This window comes from Dipodomys merriami, unplaced genomic scaffold (genome assembly GCF_024711535.1).
Source record: "Dipodomys merriami isolate MVZ:Mamm:240054 unplaced genomic scaffold, mDipMer1.0.p SCAF_322, whole genome shotgun sequence".
Lineage (NCBI taxonomy): Eukaryota > Metazoa > Chordata > Mammalia > Rodentia > Heteromyidae > Dipodomys > Dipodomys merriami.
In genome coordinates, this window is record NW_027204738.1 from 174,566 (window position 1) to 197,703 (window position 23,138).

General features: G+C 62.6%; 1 protein-coding gene across 1 annotated transcript; it reads left to right on the top strand.

Annotated features, from left to right (window-relative positions):
- The first annotated feature begins 2,649 nt into the window (after window positions 1-2,649).
- Window positions 2,650-22,515, top strand: LOC138841550 (solute carrier organic anion transporter family member 4A1-like). The gene is made up of 12 exons (XM_070042260.1): window positions 2,650-2,681; window positions 11,246-12,105; window positions 12,525-12,615; window positions 14,093-14,214; window positions 14,618-14,729; window positions 16,596-16,750; window positions 17,076-17,271; window positions 18,292-18,457; window positions 18,549-18,721; window positions 18,920-18,984; window positions 20,643-20,791; window positions 21,926-22,515. Exons 2-12 carry the CDS (start codon window positions 11,310-11,312, stop codon window positions 22,070-22,072), a joined length of 2,172 nt encoding a protein of 723 aa, XP_069898361.1. The 5' UTR covers window positions 2,650-2,681; window positions 11,246-11,309; the 3' UTR covers window positions 22,073-22,515.
- The last annotated feature ends 623 nt before the right edge of the window (window positions 22,516-23,138 follow it).

The following is a 23,138-nucleotide window of genomic DNA, read 5'->3' on the forward strand; positions in this document are numbered from 1 at the left end:
GAAAACTATCGTGCCAGTAGCCATTTCAGGGGATACATTTTGGGAGCCGAAGTCCCGCCCTGTGTCTGACCGTGGAAGGTTTTCACACACAGCTGCTGTGTTCGCAGCAGTGCCAGGCTGACTGCCTCCTTCCATCTGCTTCTACACCGGAGCCAGAGCTGCACGGAGCTAGCTTCCTTACCCTCAGGGAAGGGTTTGCAGACTGCTCCAGCCTGCTTCCAGCAGCCCCTCCTCCTCTTGCAGGTGGAGAAGCCTGGTTTCCTTGCAATTTCCGCACCTTTCTCTTAAGTGCAGTGTCAGGAATGGAGGCCTACAGAGGCAGCCCAACTTCCACTAGCTTTGAGGCGTGGAGTAGTAGACAGCAGGAGGACCTGGGGCCTGAGAGCATCACTAGGATGATCAGTGGCACAACCACACGGGCTCTGGGGAGGAAGCACTTGCACAAACAATGGGACCTGGTATATACATCTCCCCATCAGCTGGCACCCCCTTCTCTTCTCTGCTATGAGCCTGCACGGGCCTGCCTGCACACACTGGGAAAGGGAGGGGGCAGCTGGGGCTTCTGGGCCCTCCCTCAGGCCTCCCTTCCCCTTACCCAGGGCGTCTCCCTCTCACACTGGGTTGGCTTTTGTAAGCTTTGTTTTTGTCAGTTGTGGGTCTTGAACTCTGGGCCTGGGTGCTTAAGGCCAGCGCTCTACCACTTGAGCCACAGTGCCACTTCCTCAGCTTATGTTTTATTTGTTTTTTTTTTTTTTTTTTTTTTTTGGTCCAGTCGTGGGGCCTGAACTCTGGGCTTGGGCGCTGTCCCTCAGCTCTTCAGCTCAAGGCTAGCGCTCTACCACTTGAGCCACAGCGCCACTTCTGGCTTTTTTTTCTTTTTGCTTATGTGGTGCTGAGGAATCGAACCCAGGGCCTCATGCATGCAAGGCAAGCGCTCTACCACTGAGCCACCTTCCCAGCCCCAAGCTTATGTTTTATTTAACAATTTTTTATTGTTACCATAAAGGTGATGTACAGAGGGTTAATTTTTTTTTTTTTTTTGAGTCCGGTCATGGGGCCTGAACTCTGGGCCTGGGCGCTGTCCCTCAGCTCTTGAGCTCAAGGCTAGCGTTCTACCACTTGAGTCACAGCGCCACTTCTGGCTTTTTCTTTTTGCTTATGTGGTGCTGAGGAATCAAACCCAGGGCCTCAGGCATGCAAGGCAAGCGCTCTACCACGGAGCCACCTTCCCAGCCCCTAGAGGGTTAATTTTTTTTAATTACCTTTTTCTTTCTTTCTTTTTTTGTCAGGGCCTGAACTCTGGGCCTGGGCGCTGTCCCTCAGCTCTTCAGCTCAAGGCTAGCGCTCTACCACCTGAGCACAGCGCCTCCCGGCCTTTTCTGCTTATGTGGTGCTGAGGAATCGAACCCAGGACCTCAGGCATGCAAGGCAAGCGCTCTACCACTGAGCCACCTTCCCAGCCCCAAGCTTATGTTTTATTTAACAATTTTTTATTGTTACCATAAAGGTGATGTACAGAGGGTTAATTTTTTTTTTTTTTGAGTCCGGTCATGGGGCCTGAACTCTGGGCCTGGGCACTGTCCCTCAGCTCTTGAGCTCAAGGCTAGCGTTCTACCACTTGAGTCACAGCGCCACTTCTGGCTTTTTCTTTTTGCTTATGTGGTGCTGAGGAATCAAACCCAGGGCCTCAGGCATGCAAGGCAAGCGCTCTACCACGGAGCCACCTTCCCAGCCCCTAGAGGGTTAATTTTTTTTAATTACCTTTTTCTTTCTTTCTTTTTTTGTCAGGGCCTGAACTCTGGTCCCTCAGCTCTTCAGCTCAAGGCTAGCGCTCTACCACCTGAGCACAGCGCCTCCCGGCCTTTTCTGCTTATGTGGTGCTGAGGAATCGAACCCAGGACCTCAGGCATGCGAGGCAGGCGCTCTTCCACTGCGCTGCCATCCCAGCCCCGGAAAGCTTCGTTTTTCAGAAAGGAATCCCCCCCCCCCCTCCCCAGAAGCTTCTGGAGCCGCTGTTGTCAGCGGCGGCGCCGGCGTGGCCGCTCCCATCGCCCCACTTTGAGGGCGCCGAGGCCCGGGGTCGCCACGGCGCTCAGGGCCACGGGAGCGGGCCTGGCACGGCGGGGCGCGGCGGCCTCCCCGCGCCGGGCGGCCGGGCCCCGCTCCCGGGCGCGCCCCGCCCCGGCTCCGGCGCACGCGGCGGCCTGGGGCCGCGGCCGCACCCCGGCGTGGGAGCCGCTACTTTCTCCCGCTCCCCTCCACCGCCCCGTCCCCCCGCACCGGCGCAAGTTCGACGCTGAGGCCGGCCCAGGCCCCCGCCGCCCGGCGGTCTCCGGGTGCCCCCGGCGCAGAGCGGTCCTCACGCGCGGCCGGCAGCGCGGGCCCCGGAGGGACGAGGTTCCGGCCCCGGCCCCGCCCCGCCCTCGTCACCTGGACCGCGCTGCCATTGGTCCCCTGCGGAGGGTAGGCCCCGCCCCGCCCCAGGCCCCGCCCCGCGTACTCCCACCGCTGTCAGCCTCGGGCCCGGCCCCGCCCGGACCGCGCTGCCATTGGCCGCCGGGCAGGGGCGCGGCCTCGGCGGCGGGGGCGGGGCCCGGCGATGAATGAAGCGGGCGTGGGCCGCGCGCGGGGCTTAGAGTGCAGCGCGCCGAGCGCAGTGCGGCGGCCGGGGCCTTGGGAAGGTGAGTGCGCGCGGTGAGCGGCGCGGAGCGGGGGCGCGGGGCCGCCCGACCGCGGAGCTCGGGCCGTCTGACGTCAGGAGCCGGCAGGTGTCTGCGGGAGCCGGCGGCGCGGGGCGGGCGGGGCGTGCGGCCGGCCCGGGAGCTCGGAGCGCGCGTCCGGGGCGGTGGTGGCGCGGGGCCGGGGAGCGGGGCCGGGGCGGCGGGCGCTGAGTTGGCGCCTGCTCGCTGCCAGCGCCGGGCTGCAGCCCCGCGTCTCGGCCGGGCCGGGGACCCCGCTCCGGCGGCGTGGAGGGCAAGGTGGGAGTGGGTCGGGGCTCGGACGGACGGACGCGCGGACGGGGTGGCGCAGGCGGGTGGCCGGGCCGAGGCCTCCCAGCCCGGGCTCGGGGGCGGCGGCGGCGGCGGCGGCGGCTGAGCCAGTGAGGAAATCGCCGGGCACCGGAGTTTCTCGGCCCGGAGGTGCCGGGGCCCCGGCGCGGGGTCTGAGGTCCGCGGCGCCGTCTCCGGGCCTGGCTTCGCGCCGCCACGCGTGGGTAGCACCGGTCCGGCCGCGCGCCGGGGTCACTGGGCCCTGCCTGCCCGCCGCCCTCCTCCTCTTCCTCGCTCGTTCTTTCTTCCGTCTTTATTTCTTCCTCCGGCCAACCCCCTCGTGCCTGCCGCCTTTCTTCCCTTCCTTTCCTTCCCCGTTGTCCTCCTCCTTCCTCTCCTTCCATTCTTACCTTTCTTCCTCCCCCCTCCTCCTCCTCCTCTTCTTCCTCCTCCTCCCCCTCCTCATCCCCCCTCCCTCCTCATCCCCCCTCCTCCTCTTCCTCCCCCCCTCTCCTTCCTTACTTGTGTCCCCCCCATGGAGGTTGGAACTCTAGACAAGCACTCTCCCATTAGAGCTGCCCTACCCTGCCCCTCCCAGCCCTTTTAGCTTTCCTTATTTTTCAGTGAGACTCCGTAGTGTTGTTGTTGTTTTAACCTGGGGCCAGCTAGTGAAGCAGGCCTCCTTGGGATTTCCTGTGGGAGCCACCACATCAGACTCCCGTGTGAGTCTTGACAGTCGTGATAACAAGGACAGCGGGAGAGATTTGCTGGCCCTGTGCCCGTGGCTTCACCACGTTCTCACCAACGCACAGAGGAGAAGGCCAGGGCACCGGAACATTTGTGCCTTGCCCAGGATGGCAGAGCTGGAAGTGAGGGCCAGGTTTACCTGGACCCACTTTTAGGCATTTAAGCTGTGTTACTCTTCCCAAGGAGGAGAACCAGGGCCTAAGACATGGGAATTCAAGGAACACGGCCTTTGGCTGGGAGGGGCAGGGACAGCAGGACAGGAGGAAGGCTGCCTCTGGATGTTCTCAGATTCGGTGGCTCATCAGAGCAGGTCTCTGGAGCTAGCTGGTCCTGAATACCTTGGAATGGGACCTCTTGCTTTCCCACCAGGCCAGGCTAGCAGGTAGGGCCTGGAAAATTCCTTCCAGCTACTTCCTTCCTTTCAGGTGGATCACTGGGTGTGGTCCCTGAGGCTGGTGCTGAGTTAGTCCCAACCCAGCCCCTCGTACCACCCGAGGGGCTGGACCATCCTTGATCTAGGTAACCCTGGCTCTGCGAGCACATCTACTAACCACAAAGTCAGCTTCTGACCTCAGAGGGGAGAGAGAAGGGCTCCAGCCCCAGGACCGCAGGGTGGGGAGCCTCGCCCTTATGCCTCCAGCTTCCTCCAGACTATATCTAATGGGGTGTGGGCCAGGCCATAAAAACATTCCTCAGCCGAGCTTGGTGGCCTGGCTCAGGAAAGTGATTAGGACAATCTCAGATTCAAAGCCAGGCTAGATATTAGTAAGATAGCCCGCGCACCAGTGGTTCAGGCCTGTAATCCTAGATACTCAGGAGGTTGAGATCTGAGGATCATGATTCAAAACCTGCCTGGTCAGGAAAGTCCATGAGACTCTAATCTCCAATTAACCACCAGAAAACCGTTAGTGGTGCTGTGGCTCCAGGAATAGAGCGCTAACCTTGAGCTGAAGAACTGAGGAACAGCACCCAGGCCCAGAGTTCAAGTCCCACGACTGACCAAAACAATAACAACAACAAATTAGTAAGATACCCCATCTTAATAGGACAAGTGTGGTGCTGTGTCCCCTAATCCAAGTGGCAAGGGAGGCCTAGTTAGGAGATTGGTACTCTAAGACCTTACCTGGAAACTAAGTAAGATAAAGTACCAACGATGCGGCCCAAGTGGTAGAGCACCTGCCTGATAAGAGCAAGACCCTGAATGTAGACCCCAGTACCACCGAAAAGAAAAGTATCTTCAGTTCCTGAGTCACACGGCCTCCGCCCTCCAGAGTGCCCAGGCCGTTGCCTTCTGGAAGGGGATTTTTCTCAGGACCTTGTCACCTGCTTTGTCCTGACACCTTTGCCTCTGCTGTTGGGAAGGGGGTCTGAGGCTTGCTGCCTGTAGGGTGGACCTGGTCATGCCTCGTGTGGGCCCCTGCAGAGGTAGATCAGGGCCGGGGCAGGGCAGCCTGGCTGGGGACGTGCCCCCCTCTGCTCTCCCTGCTGTGTTACAGACTGCTGATCTCATCTATTGAGGGGTCCGACTTCCCTCACACCCTTCATCTCCCCTGGCGGCCACGGCATGGCCTCCTTCCCACCAGGATTTCATCAGATTTGAATCTTCGACCACATTTCTGGGGGAGGTTGGATGCCTTTTCAAACCACTTGCCTTTTGTAAAAGCCACTCACGAAGTGGCCCAGAAACCAGGGAGGCAGTGCTGGGTGAGGCCTCCAAGGCTGGCAGCACGCTGCTTTTCCACACCAGATCCCTGAATGAAGAACTGCATCTTCCTTCCCCACCCTTCCAGCGAGTCTCCATCTGCATCCCTCCCACCCAGGCTTCACCTTGTCTGAGTGAGGTTTTAATCCGGCAAGTTTGGTTTGTGGGGGGGGTACCCAGATCACCCCTGTGATCCAAGCCACAGACTCGTGTTGGGATCAGCTCCACTCCTTACCCCTGCATGCTTGGGGCCTCTGCAGTTAGTTCTTGGGGTCTCCCCTCCCCCAGACTCTGGAGGCGGTGGGCCAGCCATGCCAGTTGGGTTTCCTCATCTGGGCTGAGCCAGGTAAAGTCCATGGTGTTGTAACAGGGCCACGTCCTGCAGGTGACAAACAGGGTCATAAACACGACTTCCACGTTTACTCACAGGAGCCAGTGGAGCAGCCGGAGCCAGGTGTGAGGGCAAAGTAAGCCGCTTTGCTCCGGCTGCCACACGACCTGGGAGCCGGCACCGAGACCTGCCAGAAGACCCGGTAATCTTCTGTGCATCCAGCCCAGCAGCGCCAGGGCCCATCTGTGCAGAGAGAGGTGCATGACACCATAGTATATGTGGGGGGAGTGAGGCCTAGAGAGACCCAGGACCTTCCAGCGTTTGAGCACCTGACTGGCCGAGAGGCAGTCCCTGCCTCCCTCTGCTTCACCAATCTGCCTGAAAGGGCAAAGGAGGAAGAGAAAGAAATGTGCATGCCTCCCTCTCCCCCAGGCTCCTAGATGGGAGCAGGGGAGAGGAGGGAGGAGGAGGGGGAACAGGTGGGAGGAGAGGAGAGGAGGTAGGAGCAGATGGAGGAGGGGGGGGAGGGAGGAGAAAGGGGGAGGAGAGGAGAGGAGGTAGGAGCAGATGGATAATGGGGGGGAGAAAGGGGGAGGGGGTGGGAGGAGATGAGAGGAGGTAGGAGCAGATGGAGGAGGGGGGAGAAAGGGGGAGGAGGTGGGAGCAGGGGAGAGGGGGTGGGAGCAGGGGAGAGGAGGGGGAACAGGTGGGAGGAGGTGGGAGCAGGTGAGGCAGGCAGGAGGAAGTGGGAGCAGGGGAGAGGAGGGGAGAGGAGGTGGGAGCAGGGGAAGGAGGGGGGACAGGTGGGAGGAGATGAGAGGAGGTAGGAGTAGATGGAGGAGGTGGGAGCAGGGGAGAGGAGGGGGAACAGGTGGGAGGAGGTAGGAGCAGATGGAGGAGGGGGGAGAAAGGGAGAGGAGGTGGGAGCAGGAGAGAGGGGGTGGGAGCAGGGGACAGGAGGTGGGAGCAGGGGAGAGGGTGGGAACAGGTGGGAGGGGGTGGGAGCAGGGAAGCGGAGGGGGGAGGAGGGGGAACAGGTGGGAGGAGATGAGAGGAGGTAGGAGCAGATGGAGGAGGGGGGAGGAAGGGGGAGGCAGGTGGGGGACTGAGCTGGCGGACAGGTCTTTGGTGCCCCACACCCAGGCTCCGCATCCGCCAGCCTCCATGCAAGGCAGCTGGCTTTCTGCACCTCATCCCGCGTGGTCAGCACAGTGCCAGCTGGGCCGTGTGAGCTGCCCTGGCATCACACAGGAGTGCAAGTGTACTAGTCCGGAGCCGGAGGAGATGCTGGTGTGAGGACAGAGAGGGGGCGGGCACTGGGGCTGAAGGGGGGGGATGCTGGGGCGCAGGCTGCAGCTCTCCTGGTTGTGGCTGCTGCCCCAGGACACCTGTGTGCCGCGGGACAGAACGTGGCTTTACTTCCTCAGTCTTGGCTGGAGCCTGGGTGTGGGGGAAATGAAACCCATGCCCCCGGCAGTGGGCCACTGAGTGGACCCAGGAACCCCACTCGCGGGGATCCAACAGAAGTGACACGGAGAGCTCCAGGCCTCCACGAGGGTCCCGGGTGTCCTGCAGGGACTTTGGCCATCTGGGGAAGAGGGACACACAGGAGGGTTAAGTATTCCAGAAACTTCCTATGCTCTGCACCTGCTGGGGCCAGCCCAGGTAGGGACTGAGGAAACAGATGACTGTCTGGAGGAAATAGGTTGGCGAGAGGAATATGCAAACACATAAACCAAGGCCTCACCCTCTAAGGACTAAGTGGTGGGTGGCCCATCCGAAGGCCACTGACCTTAGGGCTCCTATAACGAGGTGGGCGTGGGCTGGGGAATTCCACCCCAAAACACGCTGGCAGATGGTCTGGGGTACGAATGGAAAAATCAATGCCTGCCATTTTCAAGACAAAATGTGTAGGACCTGATGGAAAGTGTGGTCCCAGAAACTTCCTTCCCCCAAACAAAGGACACAGGTAGAATGTGTGTGCACGTGCGCGCGTGCGCGCACACACACACACACACACACACACACACACACACACACACACACACACACACAAACCCTCCACAGGGTATACGTCCTTAGCTCATCCCAGCTCTAATCGGCTAGGCCTAATCCCTGTGGCCTCTTCCACCCTGCTGGGCCGTCTGGTGGAGCCGGCAGAGAGGCTGGGGAGTCTCCACTCTCAGGTAGAGGGTGCCAGTGTCTTCTCGGGGTAAGCATGCCTCCTGGGCCCCCCCAGGCGGCTCTCCTGGTCTCAGAGGTGCTCTCTGGGTAAAGGCTGTGATGCCACGGATAACAAAGGGCTCAGGCCTGTGCTCAGGGGGTTGCGCAGGCCCGGCACCTGGATGCCTCCACCCTGGGGGTCATGTGGCTAGATGAGGTTCCTCATCTCCAGGCTGTGGGAGCCCAGCTTTGGAGGAAGCACACAATGGTCCCACCTTTTGAAATGGCCTGTCCTCATCAGGACTGCTGGCGAGGGGGCTGGTGACAGGCAGGGAGCAGGCTGGCAGAGTGTCTGTCCGTCTGCGTCACACACATGTCTACTGAACTCAGAGCCCAACTTTTTTGCTCAAGGCTGGAACTCTACCACTTGAACTCTACCATGGCTCCAGTTCCAGCTCTTTGGTGGTTATTGGAAATAAGATTCTCATGGAAGCAGGGCACCAGTGGCTTATGCTATAATCCTAGCTACTCAAAAGGCTGAGATCTGTGGATCACAGTTCAAAGCCAGCCCCCACCAGAAAACCGGAAATGGCGCTGTGGCTCAAGTGGTAGAGTGCTAGCCTTGAACTGAAGAGCTGAGGGACAGTGCCCAGGCCCAGAGTTCAAACCCCATGACCAGACTGACAAAAAAAAAAACAACAAAAAACATGGATTTTCCTTCTAGAACTGACTTTAAGCTATGATCCCTAAATCTAAGCCTCACAAGTAGCTAGGATTACAGGCGTGAGCCACCAGCCCCCACTTTGTTTGTCGTTGGAGACAGGGCCTTGTCATTGTAGTCCAGTTTGGCCTCCAATTTGCAATCCTCCTGCCTCAGCTTCCAGGGGAAGGACAGCAGGCAGGGCCACCCTGCCCGGCTGGCCTGGCTGCTGGAGCGTGTCCCCGGCTGGCCTGCATGGCCTGGTGGACATCTGGAAAATAGCCTGCTTCCTATTTAAAATAGGATTTTAAATTGCTGACTTAAATGTAAGTGATAAGTCTAATTTTAGCTTGTGCTTCATATACTTGGGTCAGAGCTTTGGGTTCGGGTGAAAGAGCTGTGAACTAGGAGCCAAGAGACGCCAGGATTCTTTGTGAGTTTTCAAGCAGGAAGTCTTTCTGTTGTCTTGTTGCCTCCAGGGGGTGATCCTGGGGCCAGGCCGCAGGGGCCCATGAGCGCCTGGGTCAGAGCTTCTGGTTGATGGCGACATGGCAGACTGCTCTTCTGGTCTCTTGTTGCCTTGAGTCTTCTCCATGCTCCCAGCTCTTTGAGGCTGTTCTTCATGTCAGAACCTGAGTTTTGAGGCCACAATGTGTCATGGCTTTGCTGCATCTGCCCTGACCTGTCTGGGTCCTGTGTTTCCCACTTTGGCTTGTCCGGCTGTGGATCAAGCAGGTGTGTTGTGTGTGTGTTCACAGGCTCACTGCTGGCCTGCTCTGTGCCTGTGGAGCCTGGCCCTTGGGTTTCTCTGGGAACTTTGAGGTTATTTCCATACTCTACACGGCGTCCCTCTTGTGTGCTCTCTGATGCCACACTGCTCAGATCGGCCAGGGGTCACCAGCTGGCAGAGTGGAGTTGGTGCTGTGAATGAAACCCGGACAGGGTCATGGGCCGGAGTATGACTGATGGGACCTCTGCGGTTCACAGGTGCCTGTGCTGAGCCCTGCCTCTTCCAGGGCGACACGGGGCCTTGTGTGTTAGGCTCCAGTCCAGTTCTTTCGATCCATATCTGTCACACACAGGACTGGAGAGCCGCTCAGAATGAGTCGGTCCTAACTGCCGCTGGCTGTGGTGTGGGCCCCTTCCTGACCTGTATCACCCTAGAGCGGCACCTGGCATCAGGTGGCATTCGATGTGCTGTGGCTGTTAGGACCACATCACCCTCCATCCACTGCCCCCGCCCCATCCGGGACACCCCACCTGAGGAAGCCGAGAGCTGACTGGCCTTCCAGTGAAGTTGTGCTTGTACAAATAAGTCAGCAGTTTGCTGTTACCTAGTGTTGCGATGATCCGCAAAGGGCCATCGTGGTGCTGGGCCCGCAGCCCCACCCATGGCCACCCCCAGCCTGGCCTGTAGCCTGTTGGCCCTGTCTGGGCCTCCCCAGGGAGGTGGGGGGGTACAGACCCCAAAGGGCTAGTTGGCAGACGCGTGTGGCCTCCTGGTGCTGGAGCCTGGAGGCCCAGGACCAAGGTGTCCCCGGGGCGGCCCCCCTGCTTCTCCTCTCAGCCTGGGGACACCTGTCCTGTCCCCAGTGCATCTGAGCCCACATTTCACTGCGAGTCAGATGGGACCAGGGCCCTCTGATAGCCTCTTCTCATCCTGTGAATGTCTGAGGTGGGCTCGGCCTAGGGAACCCGTGCCAGGACCCCCCCTGAGCACACTGAGGCAGTGTGTGTGTTGGGATGGGTTTGCTTCGTCCCCCTGGGAAGCTAGTTGTCTCACAGGTTCCTAGGAGGCCTTGGGGCCTGGACGGCTCTGGTCCTGGCTGCAGCCCCTCTAAAAAGAGTGTGGGGCAGTACTGGAGGAGAGCGCCCAGCCCGGGGTGCACTGGTCACTCACCCAGCCTGGCTCTGGGGTGCACTGGTCACTCACCCAGCCTGGCTCTGGGGTGCACTGGTCACTCACCCAGCCTGGCTCTGGGGAATGGGCCCCGGGAGGCTGAGCCAGGCCCCAGGGCTGGGCCCACCTCCAGCCCAGTGGGACCAGTTTGGTTCTTGGAGCTGAGGGAGAATTGTGAAGTGTTCTGGTGCAGAGTCAGGGAGACCTGGGCCAGGGGCCGGGCTCTGTCCCGGCGTGGATGGCTCTTGAGAGTTCTGGGAGACTCTTTTCCCCTTCCTCATTTTCCTATGGGGTAGGAGGCACTGGATGGCTGGTTGATCCTCAGGGAAGATCCAGGCTGGGTTGAGGGTCACCTCCCGAGGGGACTGTTGGGGTGTTTGCCCCATACATACAAAGCAAAGCCATGGGGGACAGTGTGGGTCACGGTGATAGGGGGTCTGGGGCCCAGCTCAGTCCTGTGGTGTCTAACTCCACCATGCATGGTGGCCGTCCACCCAATGGCTCTCTCCTTGCCGGGGCCCTGCCCCATGTCTTGGTAACAAGCTCTTCTTCCCACAGTCCTAACAACCACCAGAGTGGAGCCCCTTCTCAGGCCGGGCGATGGGCTGTGTCAGAAGGCCCGGGCCAGGCCTTGGTGGGCTTGGGTGGGCTTGGGGATAGGTGCAGGGACAGGGACAGGCTGAGGGTTGCTAACCGGACGTTCTTCTCACAGAGTGGGCTCTCCTGCTGCGTCTCCCTCCCTGCCGAGCCGTGACGCCCTCCCCACCGTCCCGGAGATGCCCCAGCACATGACGGGTGACCAGCGCCTCCTCGCGGTGCCGCGGCTCCTCTTCACGGAGCCCTTGGCCACCGAGAACGGCTGCAGCCGCAGCCCGCCCCACAGCAGGGGATCGCCGGCCTCCCTGCGCTCCGCCGACCTCAGTCCCCTGGACTCCTGCAGCCAGCCCCTGTGCCAGCCCCCCGCGGAGAAGCCCGGCAGCCAGGGGGCCGGGGACATGCGGTACGCGTCCTCGGGGACGCAGGGCCTGCTGTGTGGCTGGCGGACCTTCACGCCTCGCTGCCTGCAGGCCTTCAACACGCCCAAGGGCTTCCTGTTCTTCCTGTGCGCCGCCTCCTTCCTGCAAGGGATGACTGTGAACGGCTTCATCAACACGGTGGTCACCTCCATCGAGCGCCGCTTCGACCTGCACAGCTACGAGAGCGGGCTGATCGCCAGCTCCTATGACATCGCCGCCTGCCTCTGTCTCACGTTTGTCAGCTACTTTGGGGGCAACGGTCACAAGCCGCGCTGGCTGGGCTGGGGCGTGCTGATCCTGGGTGCCGGCTCGCTGGTGTTCACGCTGCCCCACTTCATGGCCGGCCGCTACGAGGTGACGGTGGATGAGGGCGTGGGGACATGCCAGGCCAACCAGAGCGTGGCGTGCTCCGACCGCACCTCGGGCCTCTCCAGCTACCGGCTGGTCTTCATGCTGGGCCAGTTCCTGCACGGCGTGGGTGCCACGCCCCTCTACACGCTGGGCGTCACCTACCTGGACGAGAACGTCAAGTCTAGCTACTCGCCCATCTATATCGGTGAGTGGGGCTGGCGGGGCTGGGGCCAGCACGGGTTCAGCATGGCGGCTGGCACTGAGCCTGTGCCTGCGGGCATCTGGCGGGGCTCGGCTCTTTGTGCGTTTCTTATTCACGGCCTCACCGGCTGCTCCCTGAGGGGCAGGCCAGCCGTGGTTTCATCTGAGCACCAAAGGACGCCTTTGGTGACACCGTGTCCTCGGTGAAGCCCCACAGGGCCCCACAGTGTGTGGGGGTGTAGGGGGAGGGGGATTGAAACCGGACCCAACGAGCCCTGCCCCCGACAAGCCCCGTGTGAGTGGATACAACTAGATGTCAGACCCAGCACAGCTGCGTGCGGTGGACCAGACCTGGAGGGACACCGTGGCTCTCTCGGGAGGGCTCGGGATGCGACTGACCGCCATGTTCTGCTTGCCTTCCAGCTATCTTCTACACAGCCGCCATTCTCGGCCCTGCAGCCGGCTACCTGATAGGAGGCGCCATGCTGAACATTTACACAGATATGGGCCCACGGTGAGTGACCTGGCCTGTCCACCTGTCCATGTTGGTGCCTGGGCCCTGCAGTCCCGAGAGGTGGTTTTGCCCGGTGGTGTCCACGGCATGCGGCGCTGCTGGCTGGAGCAGGAGGAATCAGGGCTGGCTGTGGGATGGGCCCCTCAGGTCGGTGGGTGGGAGGCCTTAGGAGCCCAGCTGGGGGGGGGGAGGGTGGAAAGGGGGAGGGCCAAGGGCTGTCAGGCACAGCCCAGTGCTCTCCAGCCCTGGCTGCGGGCTTCTGCACGCCGCACCTGAGCTGACAGCCCCTTTCCTGCCGCCATGTGGAAATTCTTACCTTTCACTTCCCTGTCTTCTGTTTGTGATGCTCGTTTGGGTAATGCAAGCAGGAGAGTGAGGACGCAAGCCAGAGAGGGAGGGCCAGAGACAGACGGTGAGGGTGAGAGGAAGAGGGAGAGGCAGAGAGCACGGGAGGGGCCGGCGGGGAGGGAAGGAGAGGTGGCCCTTGCTGACCGCAGACTGCAGGCCGTGCGGGCGGCTGCAGCCCTTGCCCTGCATGAGGAGGGTCAGCTCCTGTGAACGTTTTCCTGATGGTCATTCTGTGTCTTGGGCACCGCTACACCTTGAGACTCTCTCTGCAGATGGCGCCCCCGTCTCTGCCCTCTCACAAAAGCCACCTCTGGCCCTGGGTTGAGAATGTGGGGTCGAGTGTGCGCATTCTGTGCAGAGCCTGGAGGTAGGTTGGGGCTCGTGTCCCGGGCTGGACGCTTCGCTCGCTCTGCCCTCTGGGGCTCTGGGGCTCTACCCACGTTCCTCATGGGTTGGGGGGAGGCAGAGCGCATTCCTGGCCCTGAGGGGCGGCTGCAGCTGTTCCCTGCGAGCACAGAGCAGGACCTCGTGCTGCTGCCTGGCTGGGCGTCCCTTTCTGTTCTGTCTCCTTCCTGCCTGCCAGCATTGGCCCTGTCCTCCTCCTCTTCCTCTCTTCCTCTCCTTGATGACCACCCGGAAGTCACAGCCTGGACGGCCTCTGCCTTCCTGGTGGTTTTTCCCTTCTTCTCTTTCCACTTGGGAGCTCACCCATGTGCAGATGGCAGTCACAAGCCTAATGGTCCCTCTGCGGGGCTCTCAGCCAGAGCCGGCTGAACACTCTGTCCCTGAGCTCCATCGCCCTGGGGACACCGCCTGTCCCCCGGCACTGGTGGGTAGAGGAGCCCCTGCTGCTGCTCCTCGGAGGGCCTCCCCTCCCAGGCCCCGCCCACCGTAGTCTCTGAGGCCTGAGCCTCTGGCAGCCTCCCCGGGACTGAGTCAGGGACCTTGCTCCAGCCTGCAGGGAGGTGTGGGCAGGCGGCCACAGGGCCAGAGGCCTCTGCGGACCCTGTGCAGAGGGACCTCGAGGTCTGCGCAGAGGAGGAGCAGCTTGGACGCCCCACTTGTATGTGTACTGAAAAGGACCCTGGTGGGCCAAGAAATGACCTCAGGCCGCTGCCTTTCCCAACAGGAAGGAGCTGACCACAGAAAGCCCACTGTGGGTCGGTGCCTGGTGGGTTGGCTTCCTTGGTGCTGGGACGGTGGCTTTCCTCATTGCCATCCCGATCCTTGGCTACCCTCGGCAGCTGCCAGGTAGGCCCCTGCTCCAGCCCGGACGTACCCTCTAGGACACAGGACATGCCCTTTGCCCTGCCCCCTTCCTTCTGGCCACTCCCACCAGTGAGGTGGGGGACAGTCTTTGCCGCTGGGAGGAAAGACTCCGGAATGGACGGGGCAGAGGTGACCGTCCCCGGGCCGCTGTCCTCACCCCATGGAGCCTGCTGCCCCCTCCCCAGGCAGCCCTCCCCCCTCCCGAGGGTCCTGGTGGGCCTCCCCCCCACTGCAGCCGTCCCCCGTGTCCCTCCATCTCGGGCCACAGACCCTGTGTGGATCAGATGCGATATCCAGCCCTGCTGGGAGAGCAGAGGGGCAGGGCTCGTGGGAGGCCGGCCTCACAGGGCCTTGGCCTTCTGGGAACCTGCCCCTTCTCTCCTAGGCTCCCAGCGCTACCTGGTCGTGAGAGCGGCCGAGACGCACCGGCTGAAAGACAACGGCCACAAGTCGGCCAGCAACCCCGCCTTCGGGAAGACTGCCAGAGACCTGCCCCTGTAAGGACACACTGGGCGTGGGGCACCGGCCCACCACGGCCTCGTAGACCACAGCCCGGGGACCTCTTCCCTGACCGCTGACCCCTAAACGTGGGGAGCAGCAGCAGAGTCCCTCCCCAAGGCTGCAGCCATTGCGGGTTGTTGGCGGGTCTCAGCCGTCCCCTGAGGCTCCTGAACCTCAAATGAAACTTCCCACCAGCAGCAGCGCCTCCCCTCCCCCCGCTCAGGCCAAGGGTGCAGACCCTCCCCAGGGAAGCTGTGGGCTTTGGCAGTCGGCGCCCTGGGTTCCGGGACCCTTTGCAGGCCCTCCTCATGCCGCCATTTGGAGGGCTGTCGTGATGGGTGCCCATCCCTCCTGGGTGCAGGGAGAGGAGCGACCGAGAGCCGCCGCTGGCCGCCACCGCGTCCCTCCTCTGTGGGGCAGAGTCGCCGTGCTGAGGGCTTTGCCCTTCCCCTCCCCCAGGGGAGTCAGCCATGCTGGCCCGGACTCCTGTCTGCCAGGCTGGCTGGCCTGGACCCAGAGCTCAGCGTGGCCCAGTGCAGCCCAGTGCAGCCTGGTGCAGGGGAGAGCCCAGGCACCCTTGGCTCGCGTGCACTGAGCACAGTGGATCTCCTAAACTGGCTACTGCTTAGCAAATTCTGGGCCCCGTTTCCGCACCCATGCCCATTAAAGCCCCAGACAAGTGGTCTGCAGCTCAGGCGGGAGAGCAGGGCTGTGCAGCCAGGCAGCACAAGCTAAGCAGGTCTGGGCACCAGGGTGGGCACCACTTGGGGAAGGACCCACCCCGTGCCAGCACCTGCTCATGGTTTCCTCTTCGTTCTCTTCTTTGTCGGGGAGGGAGGGTGACTCAAGTGGTAGAAAGGCTAGCTTGCCAGGATCAGCCCTGAGTTCAAATCCCAGGAGAATAGAAGAAAAAAAAAAGCACTGCAACCCAAAGTTAGAGTCTGGCCAGGATCCGCTGGAGCTCTATGAGCACTGTTGGCCTGGTTGGACCGCCCATGACCTCGCCAGGTGTGAAGGTCAGGCCGCTGGTAGCCATCCTTCCACATAAGCATGGCCCATGCCTGCTGGCTGTGCCCGCGGGCCGGGACCACTCCAGAGCTCCTTGCGCCGCGCCGCACGCGCCTCCTTCCTCATGGGCCTCAGTTTTGTCCTTTGTTCTCACGATGTAGAGCGTGCCAGTGAGTACCTTGAAAGGCACGCAGCTTTCTGCCTGCCGAGGTGATGGGGAGGGGGGAGAGGCCGCTGTCTACCGCCGAGAGGAGGAGTGCAGGTTTGGCAGAGCCAGGGCCGGGGCTTGGAAAGCAGAAATGCACACCAGCACCCCTGCCTCTGCTTCCAAGACCTGCCCGCCAGCACCCCTGCCTCTGGACGCACAGAAGAGCCACCTGGTACCGCGCCAGGCTTGGGAGAAGCCGCTTCAGCTCTCCTGGATTAGATTTACGACTTGGGGCTTAATCTCCAGGCCAGGGCCCTGTCCCTGAGCTCTTTTGCTCAAGGAGAGCACTCTACCACTTTGAGCCACAGCGCCACTTCCAGTTTTCTGATGGATCATTGGAGATAAAGGTCTCACAGACTTTTCCTGCCTGGGCTGGCTTTGAACCACAATCCTCCGATCTCAGACTCCTGAGTAGCTAGGGTGACAGGCCTGAGCCACCAGTGCCTAGCTTGTGAACCACCAGAAAACCAGAAGCGGCACTGTGCTCAAAGTGTAGAGCGCTTGCCTTGCACAGAAAAGCTCAAGGAGGCCAGGCCCTGGTTCAAGCCCCAGGATTCAAAAGGAGAGGCAGTAGCCTTGTGAGGTTTGTTGGGTTTTTTCCACACTGAGGACCTGCCCACTCTTTCCACTCTCTGTTCCCCCTTAGCTCCATCTGGCTCCTCCTGAGGAACCCCACGTTCGTCCTGCTCTGCCTGGCTGGCGCCACCGAGGCCACGCTCATTGCCGGCATGTCCACGTTCGGCCCCAAGTTCCTGGAGGCCCAGTTCAGCCTGAGCGCCTCCCAGGCCGCCACCTTGTTCGGTGAGAAGACTTGAGTCTTGGGGGGCACTGCAGGGAGGCCCGCAGCTGACCAATTCGTCCAGGCTCCCACCTTTCCCACTGTGTTATAGAAGGGTTTTGGGGTCTGGCTGTCCCCAGGCGCTGGGCAGAGAGGCTTCCCCAGTGCCCCTCAGGGTTGGCCCCTCCAGCGGTGCCCGCGTGCCTGCTGTCCTTGATCTCTGGGCCTCCTCCCCCTGGGCCTTGGGCGGAGGCCCTTGCAGGGCTGTGCTGAGTGCTCAGGGCTGCCCGCTGCCCGTGGAGGCCACGGGCCTCGGTGACCCCGACACTGACAGCCCTCCCTCCCCAGGGTACCTGGTGGTTCCGGCCGGAGGCGGCGGCACGCTCCTGGGCGGCTTCCTGGTGAACAGGCTCAAGCTCCGTGGGCCCGGGATCATTCGCTTCTGCCTGCTCTGCACCCTGACCAGCCTGCTTGCCTTCTTCATCTTCCTCACGCACTGCGAGAGCGTGCCCATGGCCGGCGTGACGGCCGGCTACAGTGGCAGGTGAGTGCGGCAGGCCCTGCGGGAGGGGCCCGGCGCCCCTGTCCTGTTCTGGTCGCAGTGGCTGCGCACGGGCAGGGAAGACCCCGAGGGGATCTGCGCACCGCTGACTCCAAGCCCTTCCGAAGCTCCCTGTCCGACCTGCTCTGCCACAGGAGCCACAGCCCTGCCTGGTCTGTCTTCTCTATGAGAGGGAGGCAGAGCCCCAGCACATAGGGTCCTAGGCTGAGGTGGACATGACAAGGCGCTTGTGTGTGTGTGCGCGCGTGCGTGCGTGCGTGTGTGCGTGCATGTGTGTGCATGTGTGTGTATGCGTGTGTGTGTGCATGTGTGTGCATGTGTGTGCAGTGGGATATGCAAGCACCCATGGGGAAGGTCAGATGTGTGCCTGGCCTGGCCCTGGGGACACCTGTGCCCACACTGTCAGCCTGGCTGGCACGGAGCTGCCTGGAAGCCTTGACTGTGGCAGCAGGGAGGGCAGAGAGTGGCCTGGGTGTTCTGGTGCCGCTGTGGGTGAAGCTGGTCCACGCTGGGTGGGTGCAGAGGGCAGAGTCGGGTGGTAGATGGGATGGTGGGTGTGATGGCAGCACAGCATGCTCTGCTTGGAGGAAGGAGGTGTGATGGCTGGTGGCTGCTGGCACACACACACACACACACACACACACACACACACACACACGCACGCATGCATGCAGGCTGTGGCTGCAGCACACAGGCTGGCCCGTGCTGGGAACGGGGCCGGATTGCAGGTGACTGCAGGTGACGGAAGCTGGCACTCCTGACGCTGCCTTCAGGCAATGCACATGGGTTTCCACGGACCCGAAACAGAAACAAACCAAGGGAGATGGTGGGCACGCCAGCCGCCCTGGCTGCCCTCAGAAGTAGAACACTGGTGGGCCTCTCGAGTTGTGGGCACAGGCTTGGCGCATCTGCAGACCCCAAACGTCGCTGGGTGGGGATGAGGCCCGGGCCGCCCTGGGGCCCCGGCGCTGGCCTCACGTCCGGCCTCCCGTCCCCCTGCAGCCTGTGGCGGGAGGGCCACCTGAACCTGACGGCCAGATGCAACGTGGCCTGTGGCTGCCAGCCGGAGCACTACGCCCCCGTGTGTGGCTCGGATGGCCTCACCTACTACTCCCCCTGTCACGCGGGCTGCGCCAGGGCCCACAGCACTGGCCCGGGAGGCCTGAAGGTGAGTGTGGCCCCTGCCCCGGCCCCTGCCCAGCTGGGACCGGGAAGCCGGGCCTTCTGTGTGTGATCAGCGCTGTTGTTGGGCTCCCCAGGTGTACCGAGACTGTAGCTGTGTCCCTTCGAATGTTTCCTCTGGCTTTGGCCATGCCACCACAGGGAAATGCACCTCAGCCTGTCAGAGGAAGCCCCTCTTCCTGGTTCTGGTGTTCGTTGTAATTATCTTTACATTCCTCAGCAGCATTCCTGCGCTGACTGCCACGCTACGGTAAGCACTCTCCCGCAGCACCGGCAGGTGGCGCTCTGCAGGCCCCGGCGTGTGGGGCTCCCCGGGCAGCAAAGAACTGACTGGCGTCTGGTGGGGTGCTGGCCACCTGGGGAGGAGGCTTGGCCAAGACGCCTGCCGGCCGCGGGTGCTGGGTGGCTTGGCCCTCCGGTGCCCATGTTGCTGTGTGTTTCCTTGCAGGTGTGTCTGTGATCGGCAGCGGTCCTTCGCCCTGGGGATCCAGTGGGTCGTAGTGAGGACGCTAGGTACTGTGCCGTGGGAGGGAGCGTGTGCACGCCTGTGGGTGTGCCGTGGGAGGGAGCGTGTGCACGCCTGTGGCTGTGTGGTGGGAGCGTGTGCACCCCTGTGGGTGTGTGGTGGGAGGGAGCGTGTGCACGCCTGTGGCTGTGTGGTGGGAGGGAGCGTGTGCACGCCTGTGGGTGTGTGGTGGGAGGGAGCGTGTGCACGCCTGTGGCTGTGGGGTGGGAGCGTGTACACGCCTGTGGCTGTGGGGTGGGAGGGAGCGTGTGCACGCCTGTGGCTGTGTGGTGGGAGGGAGCGTGTGCACACCTGTGGCTGTGGGGTGGGAGGGAGCGTGTGCACGCCTGTGGCTGTGGGGTGGGAGCGTGTACACGCCTGTGGCTGTGTGGTGGGAGCGTGTGCACGCCTGTGGCTGTGTGGTGGGAGGGAGCGTGTGCACGCCTGTGGCTGTGGGGTGGGAGCGTGTACACGCTTGTGGCTGTGCCGTGGGAGGGAGCGTGTGCATGCCTGTGGCTGTGGGGTGGGAGGGAGCGTGTGCACGCCTGTGGCTGTGGGGTGGGAGGGAGCGTGTGCACGCCTGTGGCTGTGGCTGTGGGAGGGAGCGTGTGCACGCCTGTGGCTGTGGGAGGGAGCGTGTACACGCTTGTGGCTGTGCTGTGGGAGCGTGTGCACACCTGTGGCTGTGGGAGGGAGCGTGTGCACGCCTGTGGCTGTGGGAGGGAGCGTGTGCACGCCTGTGGCTGTGGGAGGGAGCGTGTGCACGCCTGTGGCTGTGGGAGGGAGCGTGTGCACGCCTGTGGCTGTGGGAGGGAGCGTGTGCACGCCTGTGGCTGTGGGAGGGAGCGTGTGCACCCCTGTGGGTGTGTGGTGGGAGGGAGCGTGTGCACGCCTGTGGCTGTGTGGTGGGAGCGTGTGCACGCCTGTGGCTGTGGGAGGGAGCGTGTGCACGCCTGTGGCTGTGGGGTGGGAGGGAGCGTGTGCACACCTGTGGCTGTGGGGTGGGAGGGAGCGTGTGCACGCCTGTGGCTGTGGGGTGGGAGGGAGCGTGTGCACGCCTGTGGCTGTGTGGTGGGAGCGTGTGCACGCCTGTGGCTGTGGGAGGGAGCGTGTGCACGCCTGTGGCTGTGGGGTGGGAGGGAGCGTGTGCACGCCTGTGGCTGTGGGGTGGGAGGGAGCGTGTGCACGCCTGTGGGTGTGTGGTGGGAGGGAGCGTGTGCACGCCTGTGGCTCCTTCTCTGCTCCAGGAGCCTGAGCCCCCTCCCAGCGGGCCGTGCGCATGCCAGCCTGAGCCCCCTCCCAGCGGGCCGTGCGCATGCCAGCCTGAGCCCCCTCCCAGCGGGCCGTGCGCATGCCAGCCTGAGCCCCCTCCCAGCGGGCCGTGCGCATGCCAGCCTGAGCCCCCTCCCAGCGGGCCGTGCGCATGCCAGCCTGAGCCCCCTCCCAGCGGGCCGTGTGCATGCCAGCCTGAGCCTGTGCCCACGGAGGAGCCCGCCTCCTCGCTGCGCGCTGCCAGGGCTCACTGCTCGCTCTTTGCCCGGTGCTTGTCTTCCTGGCCCCAGGCAGTGGCCAGGCCACCTTGCTCAGAGCCCACATGCCCGGGTGCCTCCCGCTGCCAGCCCTGCCTGGCATCTCCTCCCGTCGCTGAGCCAGCCTCTCTCCACAGGCAGCATCCCCGGGCCCATCGCCTTCGGCTGGGTGATTGACAAGGCCTGTCTGCTGTGGCAGGACCAGTGTGGCCACCAGGGCTCCTGTTTTGTGTACCAGAACGCAGCCATGAGCCGGTACATGCTCACCGCAGGGCTCTCCTACAAGGTGAGGCGTGGCAAGGCCCCCTCCGGCTCCCAGGGCTCCAGGTGCTCTGGGCCCAACCCCAGCGCACGAAGGCCTCTTGGCCTGGTCTGCAAAGGGTCATTCTCCCTATCCTTGTCCGCATGTGACCCAGCCCAAGGAAGCCAAGGGACAACTGGGCCTCAGAAGGATGGTGGCTGGGCATTGGGAGCAGCTCTCTCCCTCCCCGCCCTCCCCCGCCCCCCCCGCTGCGCTGTCCACCCCTGCGTGACTGCTGGCCCTGGCTGGAAAGCCCTGGAGAGGTCCAGAATGGCTCCAGTGGGGAACAGCCGCCCCCAGCTGGGCTCTGAGAATGGCACCGTCCTGCGGGGTCCTGAGAATGGCACCGTCCTGCTGGGCTCCTGAGAATGGCACCGTCCTGCGGGGCCCGTGGGGGGGGCATGGCGCCAAGGGGGTGTGCTTGGGTGATCATTTTAGAAGCAGGTGCACATGGGCTCCCCCTCGATCCCTCAGCCTTGGATCCCTGCACAGCCTGTAGAAATAGCCCTGTGTGCAGCCTCCACCCATAAGCAGAGATACCCCAGAAAACACCAGGGCAGACACGGAGGCCGCGGATGGCCGCTGGCACCGAGAGGGGCGGTGTGGCCCCGGCTGCAGACACGGAGGCTCAAGCAAGGGAGCAGTCTGATGCCCAGGCTGAGTCCGTGGGCAGCGGGCAGCACACAGTCCCTTGTCGTGTCAGGACGGCGGGTTTAGGGCCACCTTCCGTCCAGGGGGACCTTGTCTTCCATGTGGACTTCTATACCAGCTGTTTCCCTTCCCAGGTGCCCAGGGCTGGGGCTGGCACCTGGGCTTTCTGCCACCTTGCCGTCTGCCTGTGTTTAGACCTGGCACGGGGTGTGCAGGCTGCAGGCTGCAGCTCATTCGGTACCTGACGGGGCAGACCGCGTGCCTCTCAGCCTGTGCTGACGACTTGACATGGTGGCCTCCCCCTGGCCCCATCCCCACCCCCTGTCGTTCAGACAAGGGTGGCTCTCATTTCCCCTTAAAGCACCATGGGTGCCGTAAGCCCAGCCCTGTGGGGAGCCCGTGTCTTCACACCTGCGTGGGTCTGATTCCGAGTGTGGGATGAGGCCTAGCAGCCTTCTGTCTCCCCAGGTGCTCGGCTTCCTCTTCTTCGCCACTGCCTGTTTCTTGTACAAGTCGCCGTCGGGTTCCTCAGAGGGCCTGGACAGCACCTCCCTGCCCAGCCAGTCCTCTGCCTCCGATGGCCCCGCAGACCTGCAGCTGCAGAGCCGCGTCTGACCCGGGACACAGCCGCCCTCTGCCTCTCCCAAGAACAGCCCCGCCCCACCGTCCTGCCCAGCCCTTCTCGGGAGAGCTGAAGACCCGGGGACAAGCTCATCTTGGATTCTGGGGGCCAGGAGAAGGGATATGGGACACACCAAACACAGCCCCTCCTGGCCCAGGGCTGGCCCCGGGGTGGCCGGATCTGGGCAGCCCACTTGATGTGTTCAGACTTGCCACCTGTCCTCAGCGGGGCTGCGAGAGCAGCTGTAAATAGATGTCTGTGGACCCACATTTCACATCTCTGTGCTTGTGGGGTTTGTCTCTACCTGGTCACCTGGTGTTGGTCAGGGAAACTCCAGCCAGGGCCGAGTCCTGCACCAAGCAATGAGTGGCCAGCGTGTTTCTATGTGTCTTCCGTTAAAACCACGTATGTAATATATTTTAATATTTAAAGTACACATCCTGTGCAGTGTGTGTGTTTCCCTCGGTTGAATTTGCGATTCCCATGGTTTCCATGGCATTGGGAGTCCCTGGCACTGCCTCCCAGCGCCTCCGCTCCTCCCGAGGCCACAGCAGCGGTGGACCTGACGGGCTCTGCTCCCGGCCGTGGGGACGGGCCTGCATGGCCTGGCTCTGACCCACGTCGGGCACGACCTGGAGGGCTGGACGGTGGACTGCCATCTGCAGATGAGGCTGTGCACACGTGAGCGTGTACATCTGTGTGCGCACATCTCTGTGTGCCCAGCAGGGTGGAGGGGTGGTATGGCATGAGTCCCGTGCTCTGACCCATGGGCGTGTGAGTTCCCAACAGCAGTGTGTCCCAAAGAGATGCAGCCGGTGAACCCATCAGTGAAGGAGAGGGAGAGGCGGGAGCGGGAGGGGGAAGCTGCCAGGGAAAGGAGCATCTGAGCAGACGCCTGAGGAAGGGATGAACGTTTCCAGTAAAAGACCGCCTAGTACAGGGGTCCTGGGTGGGAACCACAACAGACACTGTCTGTCCTTCACCAAGCGTGCTGCCTCTCAGGTCCTACAGGGGCCTGCTGTGGCTCTCATCACCTCCCTCTTCCCCTCAGATGCCTTC